The sequence below is a fragment of the Sorghum bicolor genome, chromosome 6 (genome assembly GCF_000003195.3).
Source record: "Sorghum bicolor cultivar BTx623 chromosome 6, Sorghum_bicolor_NCBIv3, whole genome shotgun sequence".
Classification (NCBI taxonomy): Eukaryota; Viridiplantae; Streptophyta; class Magnoliopsida; order Poales; family Poaceae; genus Sorghum; species Sorghum bicolor.
In genome coordinates, this window is record NC_012875.2 from 49113145 (window position 1) to 49140647 (window position 27503).

The 27503-nt window shown below is 41.9% G+C and overlaps 3 protein-coding genes across 3 annotated transcripts; 1 reads left to right on the forward strand and 2 right to left on the reverse strand.

Annotated features, from left to right (window-relative positions):
* LOC8073682 (elongator complex protein 3) lies at positions 11307 to 15746 on the reverse strand. The gene is made up of 9 exons (XM_002448032.2): positions 15207 to 15746; positions 14470 to 14539; positions 14184 to 14356; positions 13892 to 14066; positions 13633 to 13799; positions 13008 to 13227; positions 12821 to 12925; positions 12399 to 12551; positions 11307 to 11757 (listed from the first exon to the last, which is right to left on the reverse strand). The coding sequence occupies exons 1-9, from the start codon at positions 15698 to 15700 to the stop codon at positions 11599 to 11601; spliced, it is 1716 nt and encodes a 571-aa protein (XP_002448077.1). The 5' UTR covers positions 15701 to 15746; the 3' UTR covers positions 11307 to 11598.
* On the forward strand, positions 15928 to 18696 carry LOC110436538 (26S proteasome non-ATPase regulatory subunit 6). The gene is made up of 8 exons (XM_021463783.1): positions 15928 to 16166; positions 16259 to 16373; positions 17093 to 17183; positions 17271 to 17416; positions 17499 to 17718; positions 17799 to 17907; positions 18027 to 18195; positions 18286 to 18696. Exons 1-8 carry the CDS (start codon positions 16025 to 16027, stop codon positions 18458 to 18460), a joined length of 1167 nt encoding a protein of 388 aa, XP_021319458.1. The 5' UTR covers positions 15928 to 16024; the 3' UTR covers positions 18461 to 18696.
* On the reverse strand, positions 18982 to 23810 carry LOC8060164 (serine/threonine protein phosphatase 2A 57 kDa regulatory subunit B' theta isoform). The gene is made up of 2 exons (XM_021463782.1): positions 21980 to 23810; positions 18982 to 19622 (listed from the first exon to the last, which is right to left on the reverse strand). Exons 1-2 carry the CDS (start codon positions 23153 to 23155, stop codon positions 19266 to 19268), a joined length of 1533 nt encoding a protein of 510 aa, XP_021319457.1. The 5' UTR covers positions 23156 to 23810; the 3' UTR covers positions 18982 to 19265.

Here is a 27503-nt window from a genome sequence, read left to right on the forward strand (position 1 = left end):
TTTTACCTAAAAAGCATAGGCAAACATCTCCAGCAAAAAAATATACTAAAATTTATGATATTTTTTGTTTACTACATGGATCTACATATGTGGAGCTGAACACATTTTGTTTTGTAATTTTTAGATTTTTCTTTAAATTTCTACGCATTTATTATTTTTCAGCCGATATAAAGAATAAAAGAAAAGTAAATTAATAGGACAAACACTTTTGCACCTATTTTTGGTTTACTGTATGGATCTACATATGTGAAGCTGAACAAAATTTGTTTTGTAATTTTTTAGATTTTTTATGAATTACTACACATTTATTATTTTCAGCTAAATTAAAGAATAATAGAAAAAAAAATAATAGAATATATGAGATTTTGCATTGGGAACCCTGAAAAAAAATATTTTCTTTTTGCTCTTCTGCAAGCAGACGGCAGAGGCTAGCGATTCCAAGAGCAGTAGAAAATGTAAAAGAAGATTTTGCATTGGAAACCTTAGAAAATATTCTATTTTTTTTCTCTCCTACAAGCGTTAAAGAAAAATAATAGAATATAGGAGATTTTGCACTGGGAACCTTGAAAAAAATTATTTTCTTTTTGCTCTTCTGCAAGCGGACGGCAGAGGCTAGCGATTCCAAGAGCAGTAGAAAATGTAAAAGAAGATTTTGCATTGGGAACCTTAGAAAATATTCTATTTTCTTTTTCTCTCCTACAACCGTTAAAGAAACGGAGAGACCGATTCCGGGCGATACACGAGACAGGGCAGAAGAAATTTTGGGCAGACTGAAATTTTCACAATTTATTAGTAGGTATAGAATAGCTCTTTTGTATATATAATTGTTTCTCTTTAAGATAATATAGGAGTATTTTTTAAGATATTGTTGAGCAAAGTATAATGTTGGAGACAGTTTCGATGTCCAAATGAGATCGATGGAAAAGTATAAACCTGGTCCCTTCTTGCAGGTGTGAGGTGTGGGAGTGTGGGACCATGTGCGTAATGGAAACGAAAAGTTTATGTCCAGCGAGAAATTTCAGATGCAGCGAGAAATTTTTAAAATGGAAAGTGATCACTTGATGAGTTGGGAAGCACATGTCAGGCATTATAATCTAAGCAAGCTCAGGATAGATGGTTTCCAAGTAGAAGAGAAACTCAAGAGATATATAAGACAAGTTCTAAAAGCACCAGTGAGTTTAGAACTTGTAGCACTTCGTAAAAGTCGCATCTCTCCAAAGTACTGGATTCGTCATTCATCAATGTCATATCCACCAAACGAAGAAAAGATATCCTCGAATGCTAGAACTAGAGTTTTCCCTTGATCATTATTTTTGCATTGCGCGTCCCTTGAGCATCATCATAGCTTTCACACCTTGTACCATATATATATATATATATATATATATATATATATATATATATATATATATATATATATGGACGTCTTTATTAGTAGCTGATTAGTATATATGAATATGATTATAAAGAGGAAAAGCCAAGGGTTAGTTGTAAGGTAGTAATATCACGTCATAGTATAGCAATTGTAGTGCAACCATGTCTTTAGGGGAAATAAAAGGGCAACCAAAACCATGCACGAATTGCAACATGAGAAAAAAAGACAAACAAAACCAGGCACAAATTGCACATGAGAAGCACCTTATGAGACATGTTTAGAAGTTTTGTACATTGAAAAACAGGCGGTGAGCTAGGTGGATTGCGGCTAGCACATCGTCCAGAACCGAATACTAAATGTCCAAGTCAATGCATAGCAAGACTACAAGGAGGCGCTCGCTCAAATAGTACACCGAACACCGAATGGATAGCATAAGGAGACGCTCGCTCAAATAGAGTACGTCACTGCAGCGACACGACCACATGGAAGCCCGTACATCCCAGTACGGCCCGCCGCTCTCCTAATCTTAGATATGTCAATCTCCAGGTTAATAAATTGGATAGATTGTGACTATTTTGTGAGATGATTCTTTTAAACCTAATTAGTACATGATTTGATAATAAAGTGTACAATAATTAGGCTTAATAAATTTATCTCGTGATTGAATAACGGATTCTATAATTTTTTTATTAGTATTGAAACACACTAGATTCTATAATTTTTTTATTAGTATTGAAACACCCTATATAGTACCTCTATATGATACCTCAAAACGTTAAATTTCTGAACCCAAACAAGGCCAATATATAGACCACAAGGAGATTGGGGTGGATGGTGTGGGGGAGGGGAGATAGACAAATACGGACGACACTTCATATAGAAATATCAAAATAGTCGTGGCCCACCACTAAGGGTCATAGCCACCTAGCTCACCCTACCCACAAACTTTTTTTCTCTCTCCTTGGCTAGTTCCATGGATTTATTTTCACGAAGTCGTGTCGCATAAAAAAAGTTATATTCCCTTCGTCCCTAAAAAATATAATTCTTATATTTTGAGAAGTCAAAGTATTTAAATTTTAACAAAAATTATAGAAAAAAGTACTAACACCACAAAATACATACCATTAGATTAGTTATAGAATATATTTTTATAATAAATTTATTTAGAGACATAAATTCTAATATTATTTACTACAAATTTGATTAAATTTTAGCTTATTTGAACATCATGATTTCTATAATTATATTTTTTCATAGACAGAGGGAGAATCAAACTTTGGATGGGTCGTGTGGGGTGGTGGTTGCGAGGGCCTGTCCTGGGCACTAGCTGCGAGGGCATGGGCGGATTTAGAGATATTTCTCAGATATTCTTGTGAATATCCAACTATTTTGATACACTTATATATATATACTATAATCTATAATATTTTTGCATATTTAAGCTCAAAACATATAAAAAAATTGGCATTTCAATTAGAAGTCTAGATTCAACAAAGTAAATATTGACTTAAAGTTGTTGATTTGTGATGCTATTGGCTACTATATTTTAAGTCTATGGATTTAATTTTTTAATGACGTAGAAATGAGAATACCTAAGTTTCAAATCCTAGCTTTGCCACTGCACGAGGGCCATGCAGATCCCCTACTTTTGCTGCTTGTCGAGCTCGCTGTCATGGGAGCCACGGTTTGCTGCGCGGTGACGAGCCTAGGATCTGCATGGCCCTAGTGTGATCTAGGTGAGCCTTCCTTTCCATCCGAATTTGTTTGGATCTTCTTAGAGATGAAAACAATCGGAAACGATCGATACGAGGCCACATCACCTTCAATTTCATTTTTTTTCTTGAAAACAAAATCAATATGATATTGTGGAAAACAAAAACGGCACCGATATTCTGGTAATTTCGAAAATGTTAGTAATCGATCGAAAATACATCAATAATGATCAAAATCCATAAGAACGATATTCTCAAAAATAATAAACACGCTAAACCTTAGAATATTAGAAGAGTCATAGAATTTGATCTATCTCACATGACAATAATAAATAAAGCTACAATTGATAAGACCACAAGCTGAAGCCACAATTCACATCATCTTAAATCTCAAACAAGCTAAAACCTAGAGTGCTTTAGTATTTGTGGTCACTAGTTAGAGTCTTGGATGTAATATGTGATTGGCCGATTGCTTTGTTGTTCCATATATGGATGAAATGCGTACCATATATAGTTTCTTTTGAAAAATATATGTCTTACATGCTCGTATATGCAGGCGAGATACTTAGATGTGAGTCAACTAAACCTAAAGTATATGTATTATATAATCTATAGGATTTAAGGTCTTTAAATCGGTAACTAATAATGGTAAATTATCAGCTAAATATGGTAGTTTTCAAAAATAATCGAAACATGGTAAAATCATTTTCATTGTTGTTTCCGATTATTTTTACCATTTTTATTTCTTCGTTTACCACTTTCGTTTTCATTTTTGCACCATTCTAATTAAGTCCAAGGTGGTAGGCTAGTAAAAGTTGATGTTAATTTTTTTTAGGAAAAAGTCTACTTCATCCCCTCAAGTATGGAGGGTGGACTACTTAATCCTCAACTTTGAAATAAGACATTTTATCTTTTAAATTTTCCAAAATCGTTCAAATAACTCTCAAACGGTTTTCAATGGTGGTTTTGCTATGGTAACCAAAGTTTTACAGTGACAGCGGTTTTAGCCGAACGGCGAGGCGAGGCGGGCGCGTACATTGGCGAGGCGGCGCACATCAGGAGCGTTGAAGGTCGTGGAGGTCGCCACTGCTCCCTCCCTCTCCTCCGCTTGAATCGTCGGCGAGTCCCGAGCTGCCAAGCGATGACGAATTGACGATGAGCGACCTTAGGGAGCGTCCACAGGGGCCGCGGACAGTGTCACTCGATGCCGCGGAAGTCGGCGCCACCGCCTCCTATGACCCACCCAAGGCGCGGCAGCCGGCAGGCCCCTTTTGGAATCCTCAATCACTGATCACTGCTCGCGTCTGTGCTGCTCCATGCCGACCAGGTCTCCGGCGACCCTGCCCGGCGCCTACAGGCCTGCTCCCATCTCGAGAACTAGTACGTTCTGAAACGTTTGCATTGCTGATCCCAAAATGAGACTGCAAATTTGAGATTTAGGAAGCATCGACCATTTATCGAAAGTTCGTGCCCAGTAATTTTCATTTGTTGCACAGGTCTGCAATTCAGGAACAAAATACAAGTTAGTGTTGGTCCTTGTACAGGCTAGTGGTGCCTACGACGCGGTACTCGGCCTCCGCACTGGAACGCGACACAGTGGGTTGACGCTTGAAGGACCAAGAGACCAGTGCATCGCCAAGGAAGATGCAGAAGCCCGAAGTTGATCGCCTGGTGTCAGGGCATCCCGTCTAATCTGCATTAGAATACGCCGTAATGGAGAATTCAGGGCCTGCCCGCAGCCAAAGACCCATGTCACTAGTTCCTCAGACATAACAAAGGATCCTCTTCAGCAATGCCTGATGTGGAATGCGTTGATCATGCATGTGGAGACATGCCTGTTGAACTGCGAACGCCAAATCGGGGCACGTCACAGTGAGGTATTGAAGCGCGCAAGCCAGACTGTGATAGTTGGTGGCATCATCAATCTTCTCACCTTCAGCAGAGAGCTTCCCTTTGGCATCAATCAGTGTTGGTACATATTTGTCGTTCACCATACCCACACGATCAAGAATGTCTGCGTTGTACCGCTGTTGAGACAAGTAAAAACCAGTCGGCGTACACTGCACATCAATGCCAAGAAAGAATCGGAGAGCACCGAGATCCTTAATCGCGAACTCAGCACGAAGGCGATCAACAATGCGCTGGAGGAGAGCATCACTAGAACCAGTGAGAACCATGTCATCAACATAGAGGAGGAGGTAGGCAATGTCAGCACCACGCCGCAGGAGGAACAGTGAGGAGTCAGAGGGCGTTGCTTTGAAGCCGAGGCTGATGGATAAAGTGGCAAAGCGATCAAACTAAGCACGTGGTGCTTGTCGGAGACCATAGATGGACTTATCAAGGAGACACGAGACATACAACAATTTGGGCGTGCTGGATCCACAAACCCCGTGGGCTGCTGACAGAGAACATGCTCCTGCAGATTGCCATGAAGGATGGCAGTGGAGAACATGACGCTAACACTCCATCATTCATTGCTCCTTATCGTGGTGTAAGGTACCACTTGAAGGAGTTTGGGCATGGTCACCAACGACCAAGAAATTACAAGGAACTATTTAATCATCGCCATGTTGTTTTGAAGAACCATATAGAGAGAGCAATTGGTGTTCTGAAGAAGCGTATTTTAAAAGTAGGAACCTTACATTCCATCGAGAACCAAGTGAAGATACCAGTTGCTGCTGTGGTGTTCCATAATCTTATCCGTATGCACAATGGAGACGAGGGGTGGTTGAGGAACCAGCCGGATAACATCCTTCCTAGTAGTTTTATTGATGTCCCTGAAGGGGACACTACATACAATAATGATGTGCCATCATTTAGTAGCCAAATAGAAAATGGAAATTCCCAAACAGATGCAATTGCATTGAGTATGTGGGCAGATTATACCCACAACCACTCATGATGCATATGTACTATGTAAGAGTTTCTCATGTGTAATATTGAATGCTTGGTTCAGTCATTTGTATGGATGATCATGTAATGGTTTATTTATCCATCTATTTAATTGTCCTCTTTACTATAAGCTATTGTAATTGTAATCCATTTGTTTATGTAATGGTCTATATACTCTCATAAACTAAAGCAGGAATCAAAGCTATGCTTGGAAGGGGCTCTCCTAAGTTGCATCTAATGCAAGCTACATCTTTAAAGAAGAAGAGGCCATCACCTAAAGCAAGTGGAAAAGGTAATTAGCCATATAGTTGAGTTGAGATTGCAGCACTATCTTGCATGCACCTTTTGTAATATCTTCATGTAAAGTGATGACCTTGTACAGTGGACCGCTCAAGAGCGCATTGGAATTTAGGACTTGAAAAAGCATTGGTTGAGTTGCTCCATAACAACAACAATGATTGCTATAGGGGGCAAAATGGATGGTCTACAGATGCATGCAATGGAATAGTGAAATCTTTCCATCAGAAATTCAAGCATATCTCATTTTCTAGGCAACATCAGGACAAGGAGAAGGAACTTAAGAGGGAATATCGGATGCTCAAAGAAGCGAGGCAGCAAAGTGGGGCATCATGGGATGATAAGTTGTGCATGATTGTGGCTGATGCGCCTGTCTGGGCAAACAACATCACGGTAATTTCTAAAAATTATTTTCTGTTAGCTCCAAATTACCATGATTCTCCCGCAATTCTCTGTGGTACTGAAATGTACCATACAATTGGAAACTGCACTATGTAATTCCAAGATAGCAAGTCACCTGAACTGAATGGTCAATGCTTCCCAATTCTAGCTCAGATTGTTTCCTTAAATAGTGCTCCCTAATTCTTTGGATTTCTCAGTTTATTCTCTTATATTCTTTCATTTATCTATCTGTTTATTTTGTCACAGAGGTCTGGTAGATCTGTACTGGTACTGATATTTGTTTTCTCTGGTTAAAAAAATTTAAGACAGTCTATTTTTATCCAATAAAAGTTTAGAAAGTTAATATATTATTTTTATGAATTATTGTGAGAGGTAACCACTTAATTTCTAAGCTATCCAAATCCAAATAGTTGATATATTGTTGATAGTTGTAGGTTGAGATGTCTCCTATCTTGCAAGCTGCTGCACCGAATGTGCTAGTTTTTTCTTTTTCAAAGCAACTAGTGTTGAATATAATGTGGGCTTTTAGCTCATATTCTATTTGATGATTAATTCAAAAACTCATAATAAATGCTATAATGAAAACGGTTTAATACCGTATTGATTGTTGACCATGTGTTAACTCAACTTAAATAGGTGGCCTTTAATAGCTCCTATGGAGAAGTTGAGGAAGGGAAAGAGGGTGCCACACGCGCGCGCGCCGCCGCCGAGCCGAGCCGTGTTTTGTCTTGTCGTGGCACACACGACTGGTGAATAAGGAAAGGGAGGAAAATCAGGATTTGACCGGATCTGACCGTTGTCTCGTTAAAGGCAATTAACTGTGATTGATTGTCACTAACTCAGACATTTCCTCCTGGGCTTATATATTCCATACCTGAGTCACTCTTTCCCTATGCGAGACATAACACAATCCTCTCATCTTCTAGACGTCCTGCATCGAGACACCTGCTCGGATGTGCCGGGCAATCAGGTTTTTGGGGAGCATCTTCCGCGAATGCTCGCCGGCGAGATCAACTACTTCCTTCCTGCGGAGATCGGCTTCTTCCTGGTGGCATAGATCAACTACTTCCTGCGGAGATCGGGATCGTCTTCTGATCGACTACTTCGTCTTCTTTCTGGTGGACATTCGCGGGACTGCACTGCGAACATCTACCTGTATCGACTGAGGTCCACTACTTGACTGAGGTCCACTACTTCAATCAACACACTATGTCGACTAGTGTGAATGGAGCCGCCGATGCCTTCGGCACTGGTCCCTTCTCGGGGTACAATCTTAACCGATTGTTTATGTCTATTATTTTCAGTATGTCTGCAGTAGTTCTTGCAATATTTATCTTTAATCTGAGTAGTGATAAAATTGCACACGTACACATATATACCACCACTGTATTATGCGTAATTTTCTACATTAAATCAAACATTAAAATGTCTAATTTTCTAACAACTAGTGTGAATGTGATAGTTGTAGGTTTAACCTCTCGATATATGTATTCATATTTCTTGCAAGGTTATTACAAACATTTCTTGATTGTTGTAGTGCTTGTTTAGTATAAGGCTAGTTTGTTTCTTTATCTTGTCTTAACAAGGGTGCAAACAGGAAATGTTAACAGGGGGAAATTTTCTTCTTTTTTGTTTGTGTAAAGATAGTCAAGAGTTAACTAGTTTCCTTTGGTTCTTGCTTTTCAGGAGCTGAAGGTATGAAAGATTTGTTTTGCAATGTTGCCCAGGGAAAGGAAGCAAGGTTGCAGTATGTTTTAGCATGTGGTTTGAAGACCAACAAAGATATTTAATTTTGCTATGAGCCTAGTTTGTAACTTCATATAAAAATGCTCTATTAAACTGTAGATGAGATGAGTCTGCAGATTTAGATCATGCACTGTCGCTAGTTTGCAACTGTTTTTTTTTCAGATTTTTAAAGAAAGTTTTAGTTATTTTATCCATTTTTATTTTAGGAAAATATTTTTTTTGGTTTCTATATTTTTCTGTTTTCATTTTTTTTTTGAACTTTAGAGATGAATGCTAGTACTCTAGCTCAGGTTTTGGAGAACGTGCTATCTTAATATTTTTCTATTTCTCTGAAGCCATGTTGGCATTCAGAATTGATCATCCAAGCCAAATAGAAAAGTATGGGAGGGGATTGCGGGATCGGCTGGGAGCCTTTCAGTGGGATTGGGTGGGTGTGCGGCCGTGCGGGGATCACCCAACCCCAACGTGGTTTGCTTCTCACGTGAGTTTTGCCCCCACATTGCCAAATGAGCACCTCCAATGATTTGGCAATTTTGGTTTGGCATTTGTTGTTGTTTGTCAACTTTCAATTGCAAATGCAAAGGAAAAAATATGGTCATCCCCAATGGTTTGGCATTTTGGACTTGGCAATTACCTAGTGGACCCGACAAAATCTTTCCCCGCGTTTTTCTGTCGCACGCCGTTGTTTGTTCGCGCGTTTTTGCCGTCGCGTGAAGGGAGCCGCCGCCGCTCGTAGACGTTCCTGTCCGTCGCCTTCATCATTCTCGTGAGGTGAGAGGAGCATCGGCTTTGGTTGGTGTCCGTTAGCACAGCCATGGACCTCATCCGAAGCTGCCGGTACCTGGACGTCATTTGCGAACTGGTGCCCTTTTCGCAGTCGCAGGTTTGTGGCCATCGCTGCTGGCGCGTTAGTTGTCGTCGAGGACTTGGTGCTCATGCTGCCGCCGGCGACTCCATCAAGTAGACTGCGCGACTCTTCTGGCCGCTCGCAGCAGAGACTCCCACGACGCGACAACTCCACAAGAAGGACAGCGTGAAGTCCAATTGGCGCGAGGACTCCAACCGAGTATGGAAACGACGCCAAAGAAATCTGGACGCGTACGGATTTGGCGCACGCAAACCGGGCGCGAGTGAATGCCAAAAGCCAACTCGCAAATATGCCAACTCGCAAATATGCCAAGGGGAGCCTCTCAAATGCCAAGTTTACTAAAATGGCAAACCCGTTTGCAAAACCGTTGGAGGAGTGATTTTTACTTTTTTACCAAATAACACAAATGTCAAACTAGAATGGCAAACCGTCGGAGGAGATGGCAATTCCACGCATCGGATCAACAGTGTGCGCAGTTTCTATGGTGCCTGTCCATTATCGATCTAGGGCTTCGTAGTGCTAATGTGCTATACATACCTCCGTGGCCTTCTCGACGGCCTTCGGGCGGATGAATTCCAAATCCGCCATATGCCTAGATCGCCGCCTGACCCAATCGACGGGTTCTGGTTCTGCTTCTGCGAGGTCCCCGACGAGAGTGACTCGAGATGGTTCGTCTGCCTAGGGTCGCGGGGAGGGCAGGGGCAGCCTGCTGTTTTTATATAAGAAAATAGAAATAGAAAAACGAATTCATAGTAATAGTATGTTTTCTTTTCTCCTGTGGTGTTTGTGTCGGATTGGTTTTTTTGTGTGCGCCCTCGAATCAGATTCTCACCGAAAGGGATTTCTGTTTGGGCGTTTGGCGAGGCAAATATAACTTCTCTTGCCTTCGTTCATTTAGAAATTTTTTTAGAGAGAAAAAAGGATTTCTGTTTATTAAATAGATTTCTAGAGTTGTCTTAAGTCAAATTTTTTAAATTTTAAACAATTTTTTTTAGGAAAAAAACATTAAGATTTATAGTATCAAATTAGTGTCATTAGATTTACAATAAAATACATTTTCATAAGATGTTCATTTTATTTTATAGATGTGTTTTTGTATAAAGTGAGGAATTGATTTATTTGGGATAGAGGGAGGGACTACACAAGTTAGAGCATCTTCAAGAGACTTTGTATATTATTCCTAAATGCTAAGAATAACAATTTTGGTGAAAAACTATCCTCCAACAGCTTCTCTAAATGGTCATCCAAATATAGCCATTGTCTATTCCGGGTTTTTCGCTAGCCAAATATACAAGACGAGAATGACTCTCTAGAGTGCGCATGAGATTTAGCAAAACTGTTGAAAAATAAAAAAATATAGAAAGCAATTTTTATACAAATGGCTTTCCAAATGATGATTTAGAGAGTGAGATTTAGAAAGACTTTTAGAGATGCTCTTAACCCTTTCCAAATGGCCCCTAAACCATGACATGGATTGGTGGTTCCATTGTTGACAAAGAGGAACCTTTGTTAATTATTGTAATCGGAGACATGTTATTACTTTCTTGGTTAACCACTCACTTATAAACAATATACAATACAAACGGAACCTACATATGTCAGACCACCGTATAGGTCCTCTTTCGCTAATTGTACAAAGTTAATTCATGGATAATTCTATTATAATTTCTCTTGCACTTCCGGATAAAATTTATTCCATTGGTTCCAAATTATAGCCTCTATTGACTTTGTACTCTATCAAACTTTTCTAACTTCAACCAAATTTTCTTGAAAATATATTAACATTTAAAATTTTAAATAAATGTTCTATCAAAACGTCTTTGATGGTAGCTTGATGTTCTGGATGTTGGTGTATTTTTCTTTAAAATAAAATTAAAGAAGTTTGACTTATATCAAAGCTAAAGTAAACCACTATAATTTAGAATGGAAGGAATACGTACCAACTAATCTTACAGATGATCAAGGAATACGTACCCTACCAACTAATCTCATAGATAATCAATGGAGAAACATAAACACAATCGGTGATAGATTATTTCCTTCATTTATGGATAAAACGTTGTGAACACCAAAGTGTAAATCCTGACTCGACTAGCACCCTTGTTGCATGGCACATGAAGTTTTTAGGGGCTAGGATGGGAATTCTGCTACCATTTAGTATACATACAGAGTTGTCTCCATATTCATCTGGACTACTCAATATTAAAACGGAGGATATAACGAACATTTTTTGAAAAAACTACTCATGCTACATTACAAACACTAGTCTGCTCTACATGATTGTGCACGAAAAAAATGAAACGGTATTATGCCAAAGTTTTGACCATATAAGGCCCTTCTAGTTCATAACCCAACTTGCGGTAGTAGTGGCGAGTACCAACCCCCGAAATGACAGCCAATTTCTTTGAACGGTGCTCCTTTTGAGCAATCCTTTCTGCTTCTTCCATTAATAGAGTTCCGTACCCCTGTGGATGTACACGGACACAAAACAACGTTAAAAGCTGTATAAGAACCTTCTTGGCAATACAAAGAATGAACAAGGAGAAAAATAATATTGATACATTAATAAAGAAGACTAAATGCAGTCATGTGTCTTCCGTCACTGACACTAATTTGCCGCTTCAGTTTCACTAGATTGAACACATTTACATTTTGACTAAAGGATTTTTCACGTCATTTAAGTTGGGCCTAAGACCTAAGCCTGAAAAAAAATGAAAACATCTGTTGTAAGATGCACCACAATTGTTCCATTACAGAACAAATGGCTTAGAGCATCACAATTAGCAAGATTTTCAGTGTTGCCCCCTCGCTCACTTAGCCCAGTATGTTGGAGCATGTTCAGGCCTTAGTGGTGTTTCATCTCTGCTGTGACCCAAATGGCTGGATTTACTAGCCACTGAGCTTTAATCTATTACATGTATTGCACTCTCAATTTTACTAGCAGTTTTAAAAACTTGACACTATTAATAATGGTAATTACAAGTGCCAAGCATGCCAGGAAGTCTAAATATAAAGTTCAAACATGGTAGTGCCAACTGCTGAGGACCAAAACCTTGGGTGGTGATCATACATTCATACACTGTCTACATGTAAATAAGTGAATCACCTGGTGCTGTAGCTTGTCTACGTCACGGCCATGCACAGGGACTGCAGTTCCATAGACATGAAGCTCACGAACAATTGAACACCTCCCTACAAGTTCAGGGCATGTAACATTACGGCCACATTTACGCAAGCGCAACAGGCCGATCAGGATATCCTGTAAAATTCGTGAAAAGTAAATTGTGAGTATATTGCTAAGCTCAAGAAGCTACGAAATTATGGTTAACTAGACCCAATGCTAATCTTCATTGAACTAAACGAATATCAAGAGAACCAACTGAAAGACAGAAATACAGAATAAAAAGATTTCAAACTATGGAGAACGGGAGTAAACTATAATCACATCCAAAATACACCTATAGAGGAAGGCACCATATTCCAGAATCCGCATCCCTATGATCAAATTGGCTGGTCAGCTAGAAGTACCTGCCGTGTATCCTCATAAGAAAGGAACGTCTCCCAACCCTCATTTGCAGCATAGTCACGTCTAACAAGCTCTACTTCATCTGGCCTGATCTTGTGATGGATATCCTACATACAGATGCACAGCTAGAATAATAAAAGGACATCCATTTTTGGCCATGGAAGTGGTTTTACTGTATTTCGTATTTACCTGAATCCCTGCCTCACGTGTTCTGACATCTCGGCATTTTAAGCCCAGATCTTCCATTCGAGCCAAAGCAAGCTCACGAAGGTTACCTTTCTCAACACCAGAAGTGACAAGAGGCATAGGAATATCTCTCTGGACCCGATACACTCGTGTCCATGGTGGGACCATAGATAGAATTCTTGCCACGATATCCACCAGCAGCTCAGGTGGATAATTTCTATATCTGCAGCACAGCAAAAGTTACCGGGTTAACCCTGGATTTATGAGCCCTTGTCATAAGTACAGAAGTTCTTATCATAAAATTTAGAAATAACCACAAGAACATTGATACTCCCTCCATCCCAAATTATAAGGCATTCCAAGAATCCTAGAGAGTCACTTTGAGTTTGACCAAATTTATACGATAAGATAATAGCATTTATGATATTAACTATATATCATTAGGTTCTTTATTAATTATATTTTCATAGTATACCTATTTGATGTCACAAATCTTTATAATTTTTCCTATAATTTTGGTCAAACTTAAGATGTTTTGACTCTCCAAGATTTTTGGAATGCCTTATAATTTGAGATGGAGGGAGTAAGATTTAGCAAGACACTGAGTAATACTAGATTAGAGAAGTACCTGCCAGTTTTCCAGAGCTCATAAAGACCAGTTCCACGAATAACAAGCGTTGGATAAATCTTGAGACCATCAGCCCGGAATGCTGGACTTTCAAAAAATTCTCTGAAACTTTCCAAGTCTCGTTCAACTCCAACATTAGGTAAATCTGGCATCATGTGGGCAACCACCTGTCAAAAGGGTGAATCAAAACAATTATAAAACAATCATAAACAAACAATGAAAGCAATCCGATAAAGCTATGTGACTAAAAAACAATAACCTTAAACCCAGCATCTTTTGCCAAACAGAAGCAGTCAGCAACAGCAGCCACTGTGTGTCCTCTGTTTGTGTCACGGGCAACATCCTCGTATGTACTCTGGACACCAATTTCCAAGCGGGTACAACCATAAGATAGCATCTGGCGCAGATGAGGCCCCAAGCAATAATCAGGTCTCCTAGAATTCCAAGAGAAAAAAACATTTCATCGAGATTAAATTCCTAGGGAAGTGGGAAAGAGTTCCTTTTGAATGGAAGTAAAAAGAAGCACCAACCAATTATGCAATGATACTTACGTCTCAATCGTCATACCAATACATTTGACAGCACTATGTTCTGAATAACAAATAGCCTCCTCAACATTTGCCGAAGTGTGACCCGATAAAGCATCATGAAGATTTCTGATGAAATAATCACGATAATCAGCTGGTAAGGACATGAAAGTCCCACCCATCAAGATGAACTCGACCTGCAATATATATTGAAATCATCTTCAACTGCTGGTCAAAATGTAGTACAGCATGCCGTGAATATAAGAATCAATAAAATTGAGCCGAGTGCTGTCTTGGACTCCATACAAACCTTATCCACACTATGCCCTAGCCTCTTGAGCTGATCTATCCTGCTCCTGGCTTGCACATATGGATTATACCTAAAATATAAATGTAGATCAGGAAAATTATCTACCAAAAGTGTATCAATAAGTTAGTTTAAATAATCACAGTGCACGAACATCTGAATCTTTAAACATAATCCACAAGATTATCCAAAGATCCCTAATTGCCATTGGTGTACCATCATTATTAACAAGCAACAAATAGAGAACTTCATTTTTATCTTTTTTCGGGGGCATCCCTACTGCGCATTTCATCATTAAGAAAATATGAAGACAAAATCTGTATCTGTGTAGCTGAAAGGTAGGGAAAAAAGGCATGCAATAGGCAGCCAAGAGAGAGAGAAAAAGAGCACAAAAGCTAGTTACATAATGGGTTTAACAAGCAACAGGCAGCCAAATAGAGAACTTGATTCACAGTTCTTAAAAGTTAGGTCGTCATTTGTACTCTTTTATTTCAGTATTTTCAGTAAAATGTCTGGTATCTAATTTAGCCAGTTCATAATGGGTTTTATGAACTAAGACATTATTTGAAGCAGGCTTTACAGGCTGTCTAGTGATAGCATGTATAATTACAGATTCTTCTGCAACGCTACCACAACTGTAAGTAAGTTACACAAACATAAAGTCACTGCATTCCTAGGTACAGAAACGCTTAAAAACAGTTAAAGGGAGCATGGACACCAATGTACTCCAGTGAAATCACCTTGCCCGAATGGCACGCATGCTGGTGGGCTCGTATCCAGTGTAGGATTGCGTGCTGTACTCGAAGTCGGAGTCGGGACCGCCCGGGCAGTAGACGCAGATGTTCCCGGTGGTGGCGATGTGGGGGCAACGGTGCGGCTTCGACATGACGGCGACGACGGCGATACCCGACGCCGTGCGCACGGGCTTGGCGCGCAGCCGCGGCAGCAGCGCGGCGCGGTCGGCCTCGGGCACGGCGGCGATCATCTCCACCAGCTTGGGCGCCCGCGCCAGACCGTATCTCCGGCACGCGGCGGACTTGAGCGCGTTGAGGTCCACATCCTCCCCGCGCCGCGAGAGCTCCCCCATCGCCGAGACGATCTCGGCGATGGCCCGCACCCTAGCCTCCTCCTCCGAGATCCCCGCAGGGAGGGCCACGCCCCCGCGCCCCGGCGCCGGCTTCCGGCGCCGCGGCTGCTCTGGTGCCGCCACGGCGGCGGCGGCGGCGGTTGCCATGGGGAGAGAAGGGTTTCCTCGAGGGGTTTTGGGCTCGGGTCGGGAACGAGTTGGGTTGCTCGGTCGGGTTGGTGTTGGGCTCGGTCGGGTCGGTGTTCCTCTCGGCCCTCGGATGCGGTTCAAAAGCTCTATGCTCTGTACAGCCGTCAGATCATGAATGAACGGCGAGGATTAAAAACGTTGCTTAGCAAAGTTGTACATACTAGCACGAGTCTGAAAACATATTTCTCTCTTCCTCTCTCTGAAGGGGGAAAAAAAAAGAAGCCTCCTCCTTCCCTTCTATCTCCAATCTTCTTGCGGCGGAAGCAAAGCGAGGGCGGCGAGATGGACGGCGGCGGAGAGGACGGGAAGCAGCAGCCGCACCTGGTACTGGCGCACAAGCTGTTCCTTCTGTCGCGCTCCGACGTCGACGACCTCGCCAAGGTCGACCTACGCGCTGACGTGCTCGCGGCAGTCAAATCCGATGGTATACCAGCGCCCCCTCCTTTCGTCTAGTCTGCTTGTATCTAATTGCGGGAGGGATTTGGATTTGATCTGTACTGGCTGCGGTTGGTGCAGACATGGCGGCTCTGTACGAGTCGCTGGCGGCGGACGGCGTACTGGAGATGGACGCGGCGCTGCTGGCCGAGATGCGCGCCAGGATCGACGAGGAGATCCGGAAGCTCGACGAGAAGTGAGTAGATCTCGCCGCTTGTGACCTTTTCCTGATCGACCAATAAGGCTGGCTTCTAGTGTCGTGTGCTGCGATTGCTGATGCATTAGCTCTGTGACCGGTTTCTAATTTGCTCGGTTCAGTGATAATTTAGCCTTGAAATCACTGGGTTTGTCAGTTATGCACTGCTAGGAGCCAGTTGACTCTAGGTGAGTAGTTCTTGTTCCAGTTGTCTTCGAACGTTGTACTTAGTAACTCTTGCACAGGCCAGAATATAGTTTATTCCTTTTTGTAGAAATTTGTGTTTTGGACCTTATATGATCTAGCTGAACTGAATTTCTTTAGTTTGTCCATAGCAATAGTGCTTGCCAGAACTTCACCAGTGGCTTGTGTGTCAGCATCAAGAAAGATGGCTTGTGTTCATCCATCTAGATGGAAGGGTGATGATCAATGATTGTAGATAGATAACTCATGTTCGCACATGCAACCATCTATATCATGAGGAGTAGTGGATGATTTTAAATTGATAGAGATTGTTTTGTTCACAAACAAAATCACTGATATGCTCTGAAGGAATGCTGACATTTTGTTCAATTAAAACAAAAATTATAATCATGGTACCTAGATTCTGAAGTGCATATCCTCTCTTTTGGTGCATCTGACATTCTATGTAACCATTATGGTTGAGTGTGAGTATTTAGTCGGTAACTTCTCTTGGTTGATTTTTCTTATTTATCAAGGATTGCCGATGCTGAGGAGAATTTGGGTGAGAGTGAAGTGCGTGAGGCCCATCTTGCCAAATCCTTATACTTCATAAGGGTTGGGGAGAAGGTATATATCTTATGTGTTCTACATTTCTTATAATTGTTAATGTGTGCTCCAGACATGCTTACCTTGCTCAAATAATATAAATTTCAGGAGAAAGCACTGGAGCAGCTTAGAGTTACTGAAGGAAAAACTGTAGCTGTTGGGCAAAAGATGGACCTTGTTTTCTACACACTACAAATTGGACTTTTCTATATGGACTTTGATCTCATCTCAAAGTCCATTGACAAAGCGAAAAAGTAAATCCAAATTCTTTTGGTTTATCTCTTTATCAAATTGGATTTGCATTGTGAAGCTGATATAGTCTTCTCCTGATTGAAGCTTATTTGAGGAAGGTGGTGACTGGGAGAGGAAGAACAGATTGAAAGTATACGAAGGATTGTACTGCATGGCAACTAGAAACTTCAAGAAAGCTGCTAGTTTATTCTTGGATTCAATTTCAACTTTCACAACGTATGAGCTCTTCACATATGATACATTCATCTTCTACACAGTCCTCACGAGTGTTATCTCTCTGGATCGTGTATCTCTAAAACAAAAGGTACTCAGCTTGTCTTCTTCAAGTTCTCTTCATTGCCCATTGCCTTGGATTGGATGTATAAAGAACTAGGATCTTGGCAGGTTGTAGATGCACCTGAGATCTTAGCTGTAATTGGCAAAGTACCTCACCTCTCGGAGTTTCTCAATTCCCTCTACAATTGCCAGTACAAGTCATTTTTTATTGCATTCTGTAAGTAACAGAATCATTAAATTTTCCATCTTTCATTTACTTGTGATAAAAAAAATGCTCATGGATTATTATGGCGGGTCTAATCTTTGAGTTTCTCATCACTGGGTCATTTTTTTCAGCTGGCTTGACTGAACCGATCAAGTTAGACCGGTACTTGCAGCCTCATTTTCGCTACTACATGCGTGAAGTGCGCACTGTTGTCTACTCGCAATTTCTGGAATCGTACAAGAGTGTGACAATGGAAGCCATGGCTGCTGCATTTGGTGTCACAGTTGACTTTATAGACCAGTAAGTGCAGTGTCAGCCATGCTCATATCCAAGTTTTAAATGTTACTCACAAGCTTAACCTTTATTACCATTTCTATCACTCCAATACAGGGAATTGTCACGCTTCATTGCTGCTGGGAAGCTCCACTGCAAGATAGACAAAGTTGCTGGCGTCTTGGAAACAAACCGACCTGATGCCAGGAATGCCTTCTACCAGGCAACCATCAAGCAAGGAGACTTCCTTCTGAACCGTATCCAGAAGCTATCACGAGTTATTGACCTGTAGGCGGCAGCCCTTCATGCAAGAGCATGACTAGAATGTATTATTTGCCTTCGCTCCTGGAGTGTACGTGCTTGACTTTCAATCGGTGTCAATTGAAGAAGCTTTTAGGGATATTTGTGTTCTGAGAAATTGTGTTTTTTTACTTTTGTAGCCTAACTACATGGACCCCAAAAAAAAAGTCACGGGCATTGCTTGTAGACGTTTCTTTGATGAATTCATCCCTTGTTTTGTCCCGCTAACGTATTGTTTTGCTACTAAGATCCTTTGCTGGCAGAAGTTTGTAGACAATCAGAATCACTTGTGTTCTGTTACATCAAGCAACGATCGTCTAGAACGACGCTGTTCTGTTTCAGCCGAAGGAACAGAAAAGCAGACCGCGAGAAAACCGTTTCAGTATGGAATCAAAAGTGGGCGGACAGCCATGTCCCAAACTCCCAATTCCTAGCATCATTGTATATATAATAATAATAGTAACAATATAACACCACAAACAAGAACACAACGCCCACTGTCATTTCAGTATATAAACCACCCAAACTGCGTATCTGCAATTAAAATCGACGTTGTTTATTGGACTATATGGTAATTCTGATTAATGTTACTACACATGCCAAATCTCTCAAATTCCTCTGTATGTGTACATTTTGAACATACAGTTCTGACAAAACCAAACACATCCTACCCACCTACAACAGGGGCAAACCAACGCAAAAAAAATTCCCAAAGCTAAAAATCACAACCCAGGTTCCAGGAGATCTCGCACGAGAGTCAAAGAGTTACACAGCTGCGGCTGATATGGTGGGCTATTCTAGCCAGCAGCTTGACTGGGTTTGCCATTGGGTGCACCTAAGGGATTGTTTTCGCCAGGTTTTGAGGCAGCCATTTCCTCCAAGCGCTTCCATAGGGCTTCTCGCTTCGAATCAGATTCCTCCTGCTTGACCTCCTCATCATTGAACCTCTGAACGCACTCCCCAAAAAATGCAGAATCATGATCAGAGAAGATCTTGCGCACGTTCAGGGTCAGGCTACGGACAGCTTGGTTCCAGTGACCTCTGGAGTTTCTCTCAAGTGCTGGATAGATGATAGGTAATAGCACCTTGTAGTTTTGCTTAATTAGGTTTTCAATATGGTCATTGTTCCAGAGAAACAGAGCCCGCTCTGCCACCTATGAACAGAAAAGGAGAAAAACATAAGTCATAAATGCTTGAGTATACTAAAAAACTGCATCAACCTAATGCTGAGCATTTCACCCGGGCAGCCAACTAAAGTAGTGTTCATATTCTACTATCAATAGGCTACAAACTGCTCAAGTGAACATATATGACTAAACAAAACCACCAGATACCATCAGCAATGAGAAAACTACATTCCATTTTACAGAATCAGCAGGATCCAAGCAGCACAAGGACACAGTTATTCACTATAATGATTAGCTAACAAGAGGGTAGCAAATAATCATACTTCAAATATGTACAGGTCATGTCGTAAACCTGTTTTAAGACGACCAAAAAAGGAAAAACAGTCAGGAATACATGAAGAGGATTTTACACATAGCAAGGACAGGAGCGATAGTCAGAAAACACAGGTTTGAGAGTCAGAGATAGATGAAGAGGTGTCACAGATAGGCAGAGGTACAAGCAAATGCAAGAATATACAGACTTTAACAGATAGAAATTGATAAACAGGTTACATTCCAATGGAGCAGTTCACTAATAAAACTAAAAGAATCCCATACATGAAAACAAAAGGAAGAATGGATTTGCACCACAATTCATAATATGGGAAATTATAATGGCTTTTGCTTGCTATCCAATTTGGGCACCATGAATACCACTTTTCGATACATGACATTCCTGATGACAACTTCTACTGTGACTTTTGTTTCAGTAGATACAGAACGCAAATTTTGTACACCACTAATCCAATTACTGAGAAAGAAGGCATATAAAAGTATTAAACCTCTTAAGGTCTATATGCAGCAGATCAGTTTCTAAGTATTTAAGGCAGGCGGAAGTTTTTTTAAGGCCAAGGAATGAATTAAATGTAATTACAACATAAAGGTGAAATGGCTTAGAACCAATGATTTATTTACTATTCTTATCACAGATAGCATATATATGAAACAAGTGAAAATGCATGTACATAAATTATACACTAAAAGATACCCTGTAGTCCGGAGACAAGGTACCATAGCAGAAAAAACAGGAGACACTATGAGCATGTGCATAAATTATACATAAAAAGACACCCAATGGTCCGCATAGAAGGTATCTTAACAGCAAAGCAGGAGAGACCATGACCATTGATCTTTTCCACATTTAGTAGTAGATTTCTAGCAAGGTAAATCTGTGCAAGCAATCAATGTGGACATGTGGGCAAATAGCTGGCAAGATTTGCACTAAAAGTCTTTTTGTGTGTGTTTGTGTGGGTGGGTGGGGGGGGGGGGCGAGGTAGTAGATTATACTTGCTATCTAATTTGGACGGCACTAAATATTTGTTTTGCTACATGACATTCCTGATGACAGCTTCTATAGAAATGTTATACAGGAGTATATTAAACCAAAAAAAAGTTTGTTGCACCCCAATGGCCCAATCTGAATGCTAGAAAAGAGGGACATAAAGATTTAGGTACCATGCAATAGATCAATTTCGAGATAACTTTAGTTTTTAAGGTACAAGAAAAAGGAAAGAAAAGGAAAAAATAGTATGCACCCAAAAGACTCCAACTCTAAGATAAAAAAAAAAATTGATATGCTATTTTGTGATTATGACCATAAAAGAATGAACTAGCACTGATCCTTTATTTTTGCTATTAATCATAGATTAGCTTATATCAAAACAACTAAAAAGTCCATGCAGAAATTTACATGAAAAGACAGACCATGGCATGTATCTGAAAAGCCATGTCACAACGATAACGAGTGCTCAGACACGTGTCGACGCCCGACTGGATGAACGTCATCTTCCTCGCATTCGGGACCTCCATACCCGACGCGGTGGCGAGTGAGGTGGCGGGGGCACCGCCAAGCAAGCGGCAGGAGACAACCAGATGGTCGGAGCCGGCAGCGGGGGTAGGTGTTCAAGCTCTCCTCCGGTTGCGGTTAGGTGAGGGCGGGGTGGAGTGGCGGGGGTGGGCAGTGGGTGGCGCGGCCAGCAGAGGGGGAGCCCCTGGCCAGGGCGGCGGTGGAAACCAGGGGCGGGAGCAGGCTGGTGCGGTTGAACGAAGAACAGTGGGAGAAAAAGATCCACGTGCTAATACCGTTACAAGTGCCCGCGCAATGATTAAGGGTGTTGGCTGAAAAGGGAAGCCTAGAGAGTGGAGACACTACCCATATTTTCCCATATATGTTGGGAGAAGAATTTTAGCTAATTAAATATGTGAAAGCAATCACATGCAGGCAACAAATTGTGAAATCATAGAGCTAAAGTGCTAAGAGCACGTGTCATGAACTAGAAGAGCCAACAAAGAAATTTGGTAGAAATTGATGACAAACTTAAGTATAGGTGCAGTAAGATTTTGACCTGGAAATGAGAGCTGTTCATGCTACGGGCAATCTGGCGGAAGAGTGGAACCATGCATCTTTGGAACTCTGCAAGCTGTGTTGCCTCTAAAACCTCTTCTAACTCACCCAAGAACATCACCTCCTTTGAACTGTTTGTCACAGGCCAATATTTAAGTAAGCCCCTAATAACTGTGTCAGCAAGTTTGCAGTCCTTCTCAACAAACTGTGTGATGCAATACGATAGCTGCTGATGGTACATAGATACACATTTTGGCTTGTGAAGAGGGATCAATGCACGAACAAGGAACAATTTGTGCTCTTCCTTAAGCGGAAGGGCAAAGCCATTGATAATACTGCCCAGGATCTCCAACAACTCTGCAACACCATTATGTTTCTCTGTTTCGAATATAAACCTGTAGAATATGTTGTTAATTGCTTTCCTGATGAATGGTCGATGAACCATGAATTTACCATATATTCGATGAAGTATCGTCTTTAGATAGTCCCTTTCCCTGGGGTCCTCCGAGTCAAAAAGGTCTAGCAGCCTAAGAATGAAGGAATGATCAATATATCTCTTGGCCAGCTTCGCATCTGTCTCCTGTGACGCTACAAATCTCAAGAAAACCTCATACACGATCTGCAGGTGTGACCATGCAGGATCCATGAGAGGCTCGTCCTCCTCCAGATCAACCCCTTCAATGGCCTTGTTCTCACGAGGTGTGGGGCTGGAGGTCCGGAACAAATTAATCGACACCATCTTTGTGATCTCCAGCATGACAACCTCTGAAAACTTGCCATTTGCAGAAGTGACGTAATCAACAAGCTCCATAAGTGTCTGGCGCTTCACCTCCTTCTCCTTGAGGTTCTTAGTTGGATCCGCAAAGTCATACACAGCGCAGCACAGGTTGACCTTCTTGACAAACAAATTCTGCTTCTCTGACGCTGGCACATCTTTGAATGCCGGTAACGGCTCATTGGAGTGATACACCACAGCCCCATTCATCACTGGGTTAGGAGTTACACCAGATGGAACTGGATAATCTCCATTTCCTGCCCTCTTGTTCCCTGGGTCCATGCTCCTCGCTACACTGTAGGAATTCGACGGTTCAGTTCCATTCCCCGCAGCAGCAGCTTCCCGGCTATCCCCAGCCTTCCCCGGCTTCCTCGGCAGCCTGCCAAGGATCTGCTTAATCATCTCCCACCAGAACCAACTAACCAAAACCCCAGCAGCACAAATCGGTCAAGGAAGCGAAGAGGGGATCTACGCAGACCTTCGGCTCGTGTGCTGAACCAACAACCCCCAAGATCCCAAGCCGACGAATCCACCAGCCGGCCAAGAAACCACAGCCCTAGCTCCGATCCCCCGGCGGAAGCGGAAGCTGAAGCAACCAATCAAGCCGCCCAGATCATTTGAACCAATACGAATCAGACCTGGTGAGGAAGCCACTCCACCGCCCGGGCCTGAACGGATCAGGCCACGCCTCCATGGCCGGAAAAATCCAGTCTTTGTCCCGCTCCTGGAGCCACCGCCGGCCGGCCAGCCAAATCTTGGATCCGAGAACCGCAGAGCGACAGGGCACAATCGGATGTGAGAGGATGATGGGGGGTTGAGGGCAAGGTGGGGAAGGAGGGGAAGGAACCTTTTCTTGGGCTGACAAGCTCCCTCTCTCTCTCTCTCCTTTTTGGTTCTCTGGATTTGAGAGGCCTGGAGGTCCCCAAAAGTAGCAAAGGGGGATGGAGTAGAGTAAAAGCTCGCGCAAGCGCTTGCTGCGAGAGCGAGGGCGAGGCTGCTGCGACTTGCGAGGAGAGCGAGATGCAATGGAAGGGACGGCAGCCGGAGTGTGATGTGTCTATTCACAGTAAACAAACTGTTCACAGGGGGGAATGGGATCAGCTGACTTCAGTCCCACCGATGGCTGGCTGCAGTCACCCAAATCGAACCGTTCATTTACATCTAACGGTTTGGCTGTATATGTTTCCATCTAGTTGCAGGCCACAGAGAGTCCAGCCCATCTAAGCCCACCAGAGCACACAGTCTCTAGTTCGTTCCCAGCAGCTGTACCAAGCCAGAGGCCGCCGCCGGAGCACGCGCCCCTCGCGAGTCGCGATGCCCCGCGCGTCGCTGGAGCACTCGCCCGCCGCGCTGGATCCTCCTCCCCCATCCCGTCCTGAGCCGAAGTCGTCCCGTCCGGAGCCCCCACCCCTCGTCGGAGAACGCGGCCTCGTCGGAGCACACGCCCACCACGCCGGAGCTCCTGCGCCACGCCGTAGCCCGTGCCTCCCGCGTCGGAGCCCCCGCCTGCTGCCGGAGGACGCGCCCGCCGCGCCGAAGCCCCTGCCGACGCGCAGGAGCCCCTTGCCGACCTGCTATTTATGCACCACGCCGGTGCCCCTGTCCATTCCATTCAGACATGCTGATTTTGCATCCTCTGTTTTTTATCGCAGGATGCTGATGCTTGCACTAAACACTGATGCCTTCACTGAACAATGACGTGTTGAGTCGATGCTTGCACTGGACGTTAAAGTGGGCAAGAAGAACATGAAGATTGTGATTGATTTCCTGTTTTTTAGGCCTTGTAGGTGTTCTAGTGTGATTGCCGCTGGAATGTGGAAGTGATCAGAATGTACTAGTTTCTTTTAGGAAGCAGTGTGTGTGCCTGTATGTTTCCAGAATAGAAATGGATAAATATATGGTTCTGATTTAATGAATGAAAATTCCCATAATTGGGTTATGCATATTGGCCATCAGTTGGTTCCCAGAATACTTGTGCCATATATATGTCAGTGAGGCCATCACAAGGCATTGTTGATTAAGTTCAGAGTCTATATAGATGTTCAAATGCATATGAAGCTACATAAAATATATCCTGACCGAACATTACAATTTAACCATAAAACCAAAAGCTACATAATTCCCATATGGTCTAAAAGGTCATCAATCTGTAAAGCATCACCACCAGTCCAAAAGCTATTCTCCAAAAACAAATGTCCATACTACTAGAAATCAGCAATAACATCATTTGTGATTGCCCCCTGCAAATGACATGGTTCAGAGAAACAATTGAGATAATGTATTGATGGCCATGTATAGTTTTAAAAAATGATGTTTGAGCTTCAAATATTACTGCCAGTATCTGAGAGAAGCTGTTGATGGCCATGTATGGTGCAGACATTTCTTCCACGGGCAAAGAAGTAGTAGGATCAATATTTTGCACTGGGGCTGTTGCTGCTTCCTGTACTACTACTTTTTTTCCCTTTTTCTTACCTTCCTTCTTTGCAGTTTCTTGTTCCTTCAAGTAAAAGAATTTAAACAGAGCATGATCCCTTGAACGCACAGTAAAAAAGCATCAACCATATTTTGGTTTATCACATACCTTTGAACCATCTTCTTTTTTATTACCTCCCTTCTTTGGAACTCTGCGCATCTTTTCAAACCAAGCTTTTTTGCGCTTTGAGGTTTTAGTTTCGACGTCCTTTTTCTTTAGGCTTGCTGTACTCAACAAATCAATTGGGGGCAAATCATTTGTGGGAACATTGATTGGATTCACTGCAATATGATTACTAGTGATTTCTTCTTCAACTTGCTTGCTAACCATGTCAAGTGCCTCGTGGACTAATTGGACGCACCGTGGATGACTCGCAGCTCGGTGTGCCAAATTGAGGAATTTGCGAGTCATATCTTTGTAGCAATTGTTAGCATCTAATTTTGGATCCTCTGCTATGTTTTTGTCCTGGTTGTCTTGTACTATCCCACTGCGTGCCTCTCGAGTCCATCGGTTCAATATATATTGCTCTGGGATTGACTTGATATTCATCAAATCAAGAACTTTTAGAGCATGAGCACACAATATTCCAATTCTATTGAACTGCCCACAACTGCATGTGCTTGTTTGGTCTGCGGGATCACCAGTAACTTTGTACTCAATAACATAAACCTTATTCAAAACAACTTTCTTTACATGTATGGAGTGAGTACCGAATAAACATTTTTTACATGTATGGAGTGAGTACCGAATAAACATTTTAGTACATGTAAAATTATTTCTTACGACCTAGGAAACACTTATAACTGAAAAACACACCAGGTACGATCCTCGCTTTCAATCTCCCTGTCTTATAAAGGCTACATGCAACCAAGCAAACAGAGTAATGTACCGATGAGCCAAGTAAAACAGACAAATGAGCCAAATATGGAGACAAGTTTTTATTAATAAACACCCCCGTTCAAAAGGAGGCAGCAATACTGCACCAAATTCAAGAGCACCACTACAAAAATACTCCTAAAAGCTTATTTCAAGGAGAACCATAAGTCCTCTAGATTGCTAGCTACATCAAAATTGCACACCATGCTTGCAACTTCAAACATACATTTGCGCTTTGCGCCTAGAGTTTGAGGAAAACAAACTCCTCAATCGCTGGAATCTCCCCGATCTTTGTCAGCGTGGCCTTGCTTGGTTCCTCATCAACCTTATTCAATCGCTCCATACATGTTTTCAAATTCAGCATGCAATTCATTATTTCTTTTATCTTCCACAACCCTTTCAAAATGCTTAAGGAATCGAATGATATCAAAATCTGATTTGAAATGTCGCTTCAACTCACTATTAAAACTCTCACTCAATTGAGTACTCCTCATTCCTAATGTGTACACATTAGTCATATAACAAGCAGCCCATTGTTCTCTAAACTTATATATACTATGCAACCAAGTTTGCTTGTTGGCCTTTGTCCTCAGAGTGTTAAATGCTTCTTGAAATGTTTCTTCATCTTCGTACTCATACATGCATGCACTAAAATCTGCGAGAATACTTGGTTCTTTTGGTTCTTCCTTGTTGTCTTTTTTCTTTCTTTTTGGAGGAGTATCTGATTCTTCATCCTCACGTTCAGCGAGATGCCTAACAGCGTTCTGCATAATATGAAAAACACATAGACCATGCCAAGATTCTAAAAAGACCTCCTTAACAGCCTTTCCCATCGCTGCATCTTGGTCAGTATAGATTGTTTTTGGTTGCTTGCCATTATGCGCGTTTAGGAAGGTCTCAAATAGCCATTTGAAGGACTCAAATGTCTCATCATACATGAGAACGACACCAAAAACCACAGTCTGCCTAAAATGATTGAACCCAAGAAATACTCCAAAAGGCCTACTCTCCTTGTTTGTTCCAAAAGTAGTATCAAAGCTAACAACATCACCAAAATATGCATAGTCAGTGAGCATTTTAGCATCAACCCAAAAAATGTTAGCTATTTGTTCTTCTCGGTCCATTTGCAATGCATATTGGAATGATGGGTTCTCGGCAATTTTTCCTTGAAAATAACTAAGCATGCTTCCAGCTTGACCATATGCCATCTCACGTTGGCGCTTGGCCCTTAAATAGTTCTTGTGGTCTCGAAGAGTGTAGCTGAGATTATGTGAGCCACCAACTTGGATGGAAGCCAACTCATGTGCAGCTTTGGGCCCAATTCCTGCGTTGTCAGCCGTCTCAATTTCAAAACCCTGTAGCTCTGAGATTTTTCTCTGGGACGCCAACAAATGTGAAGCT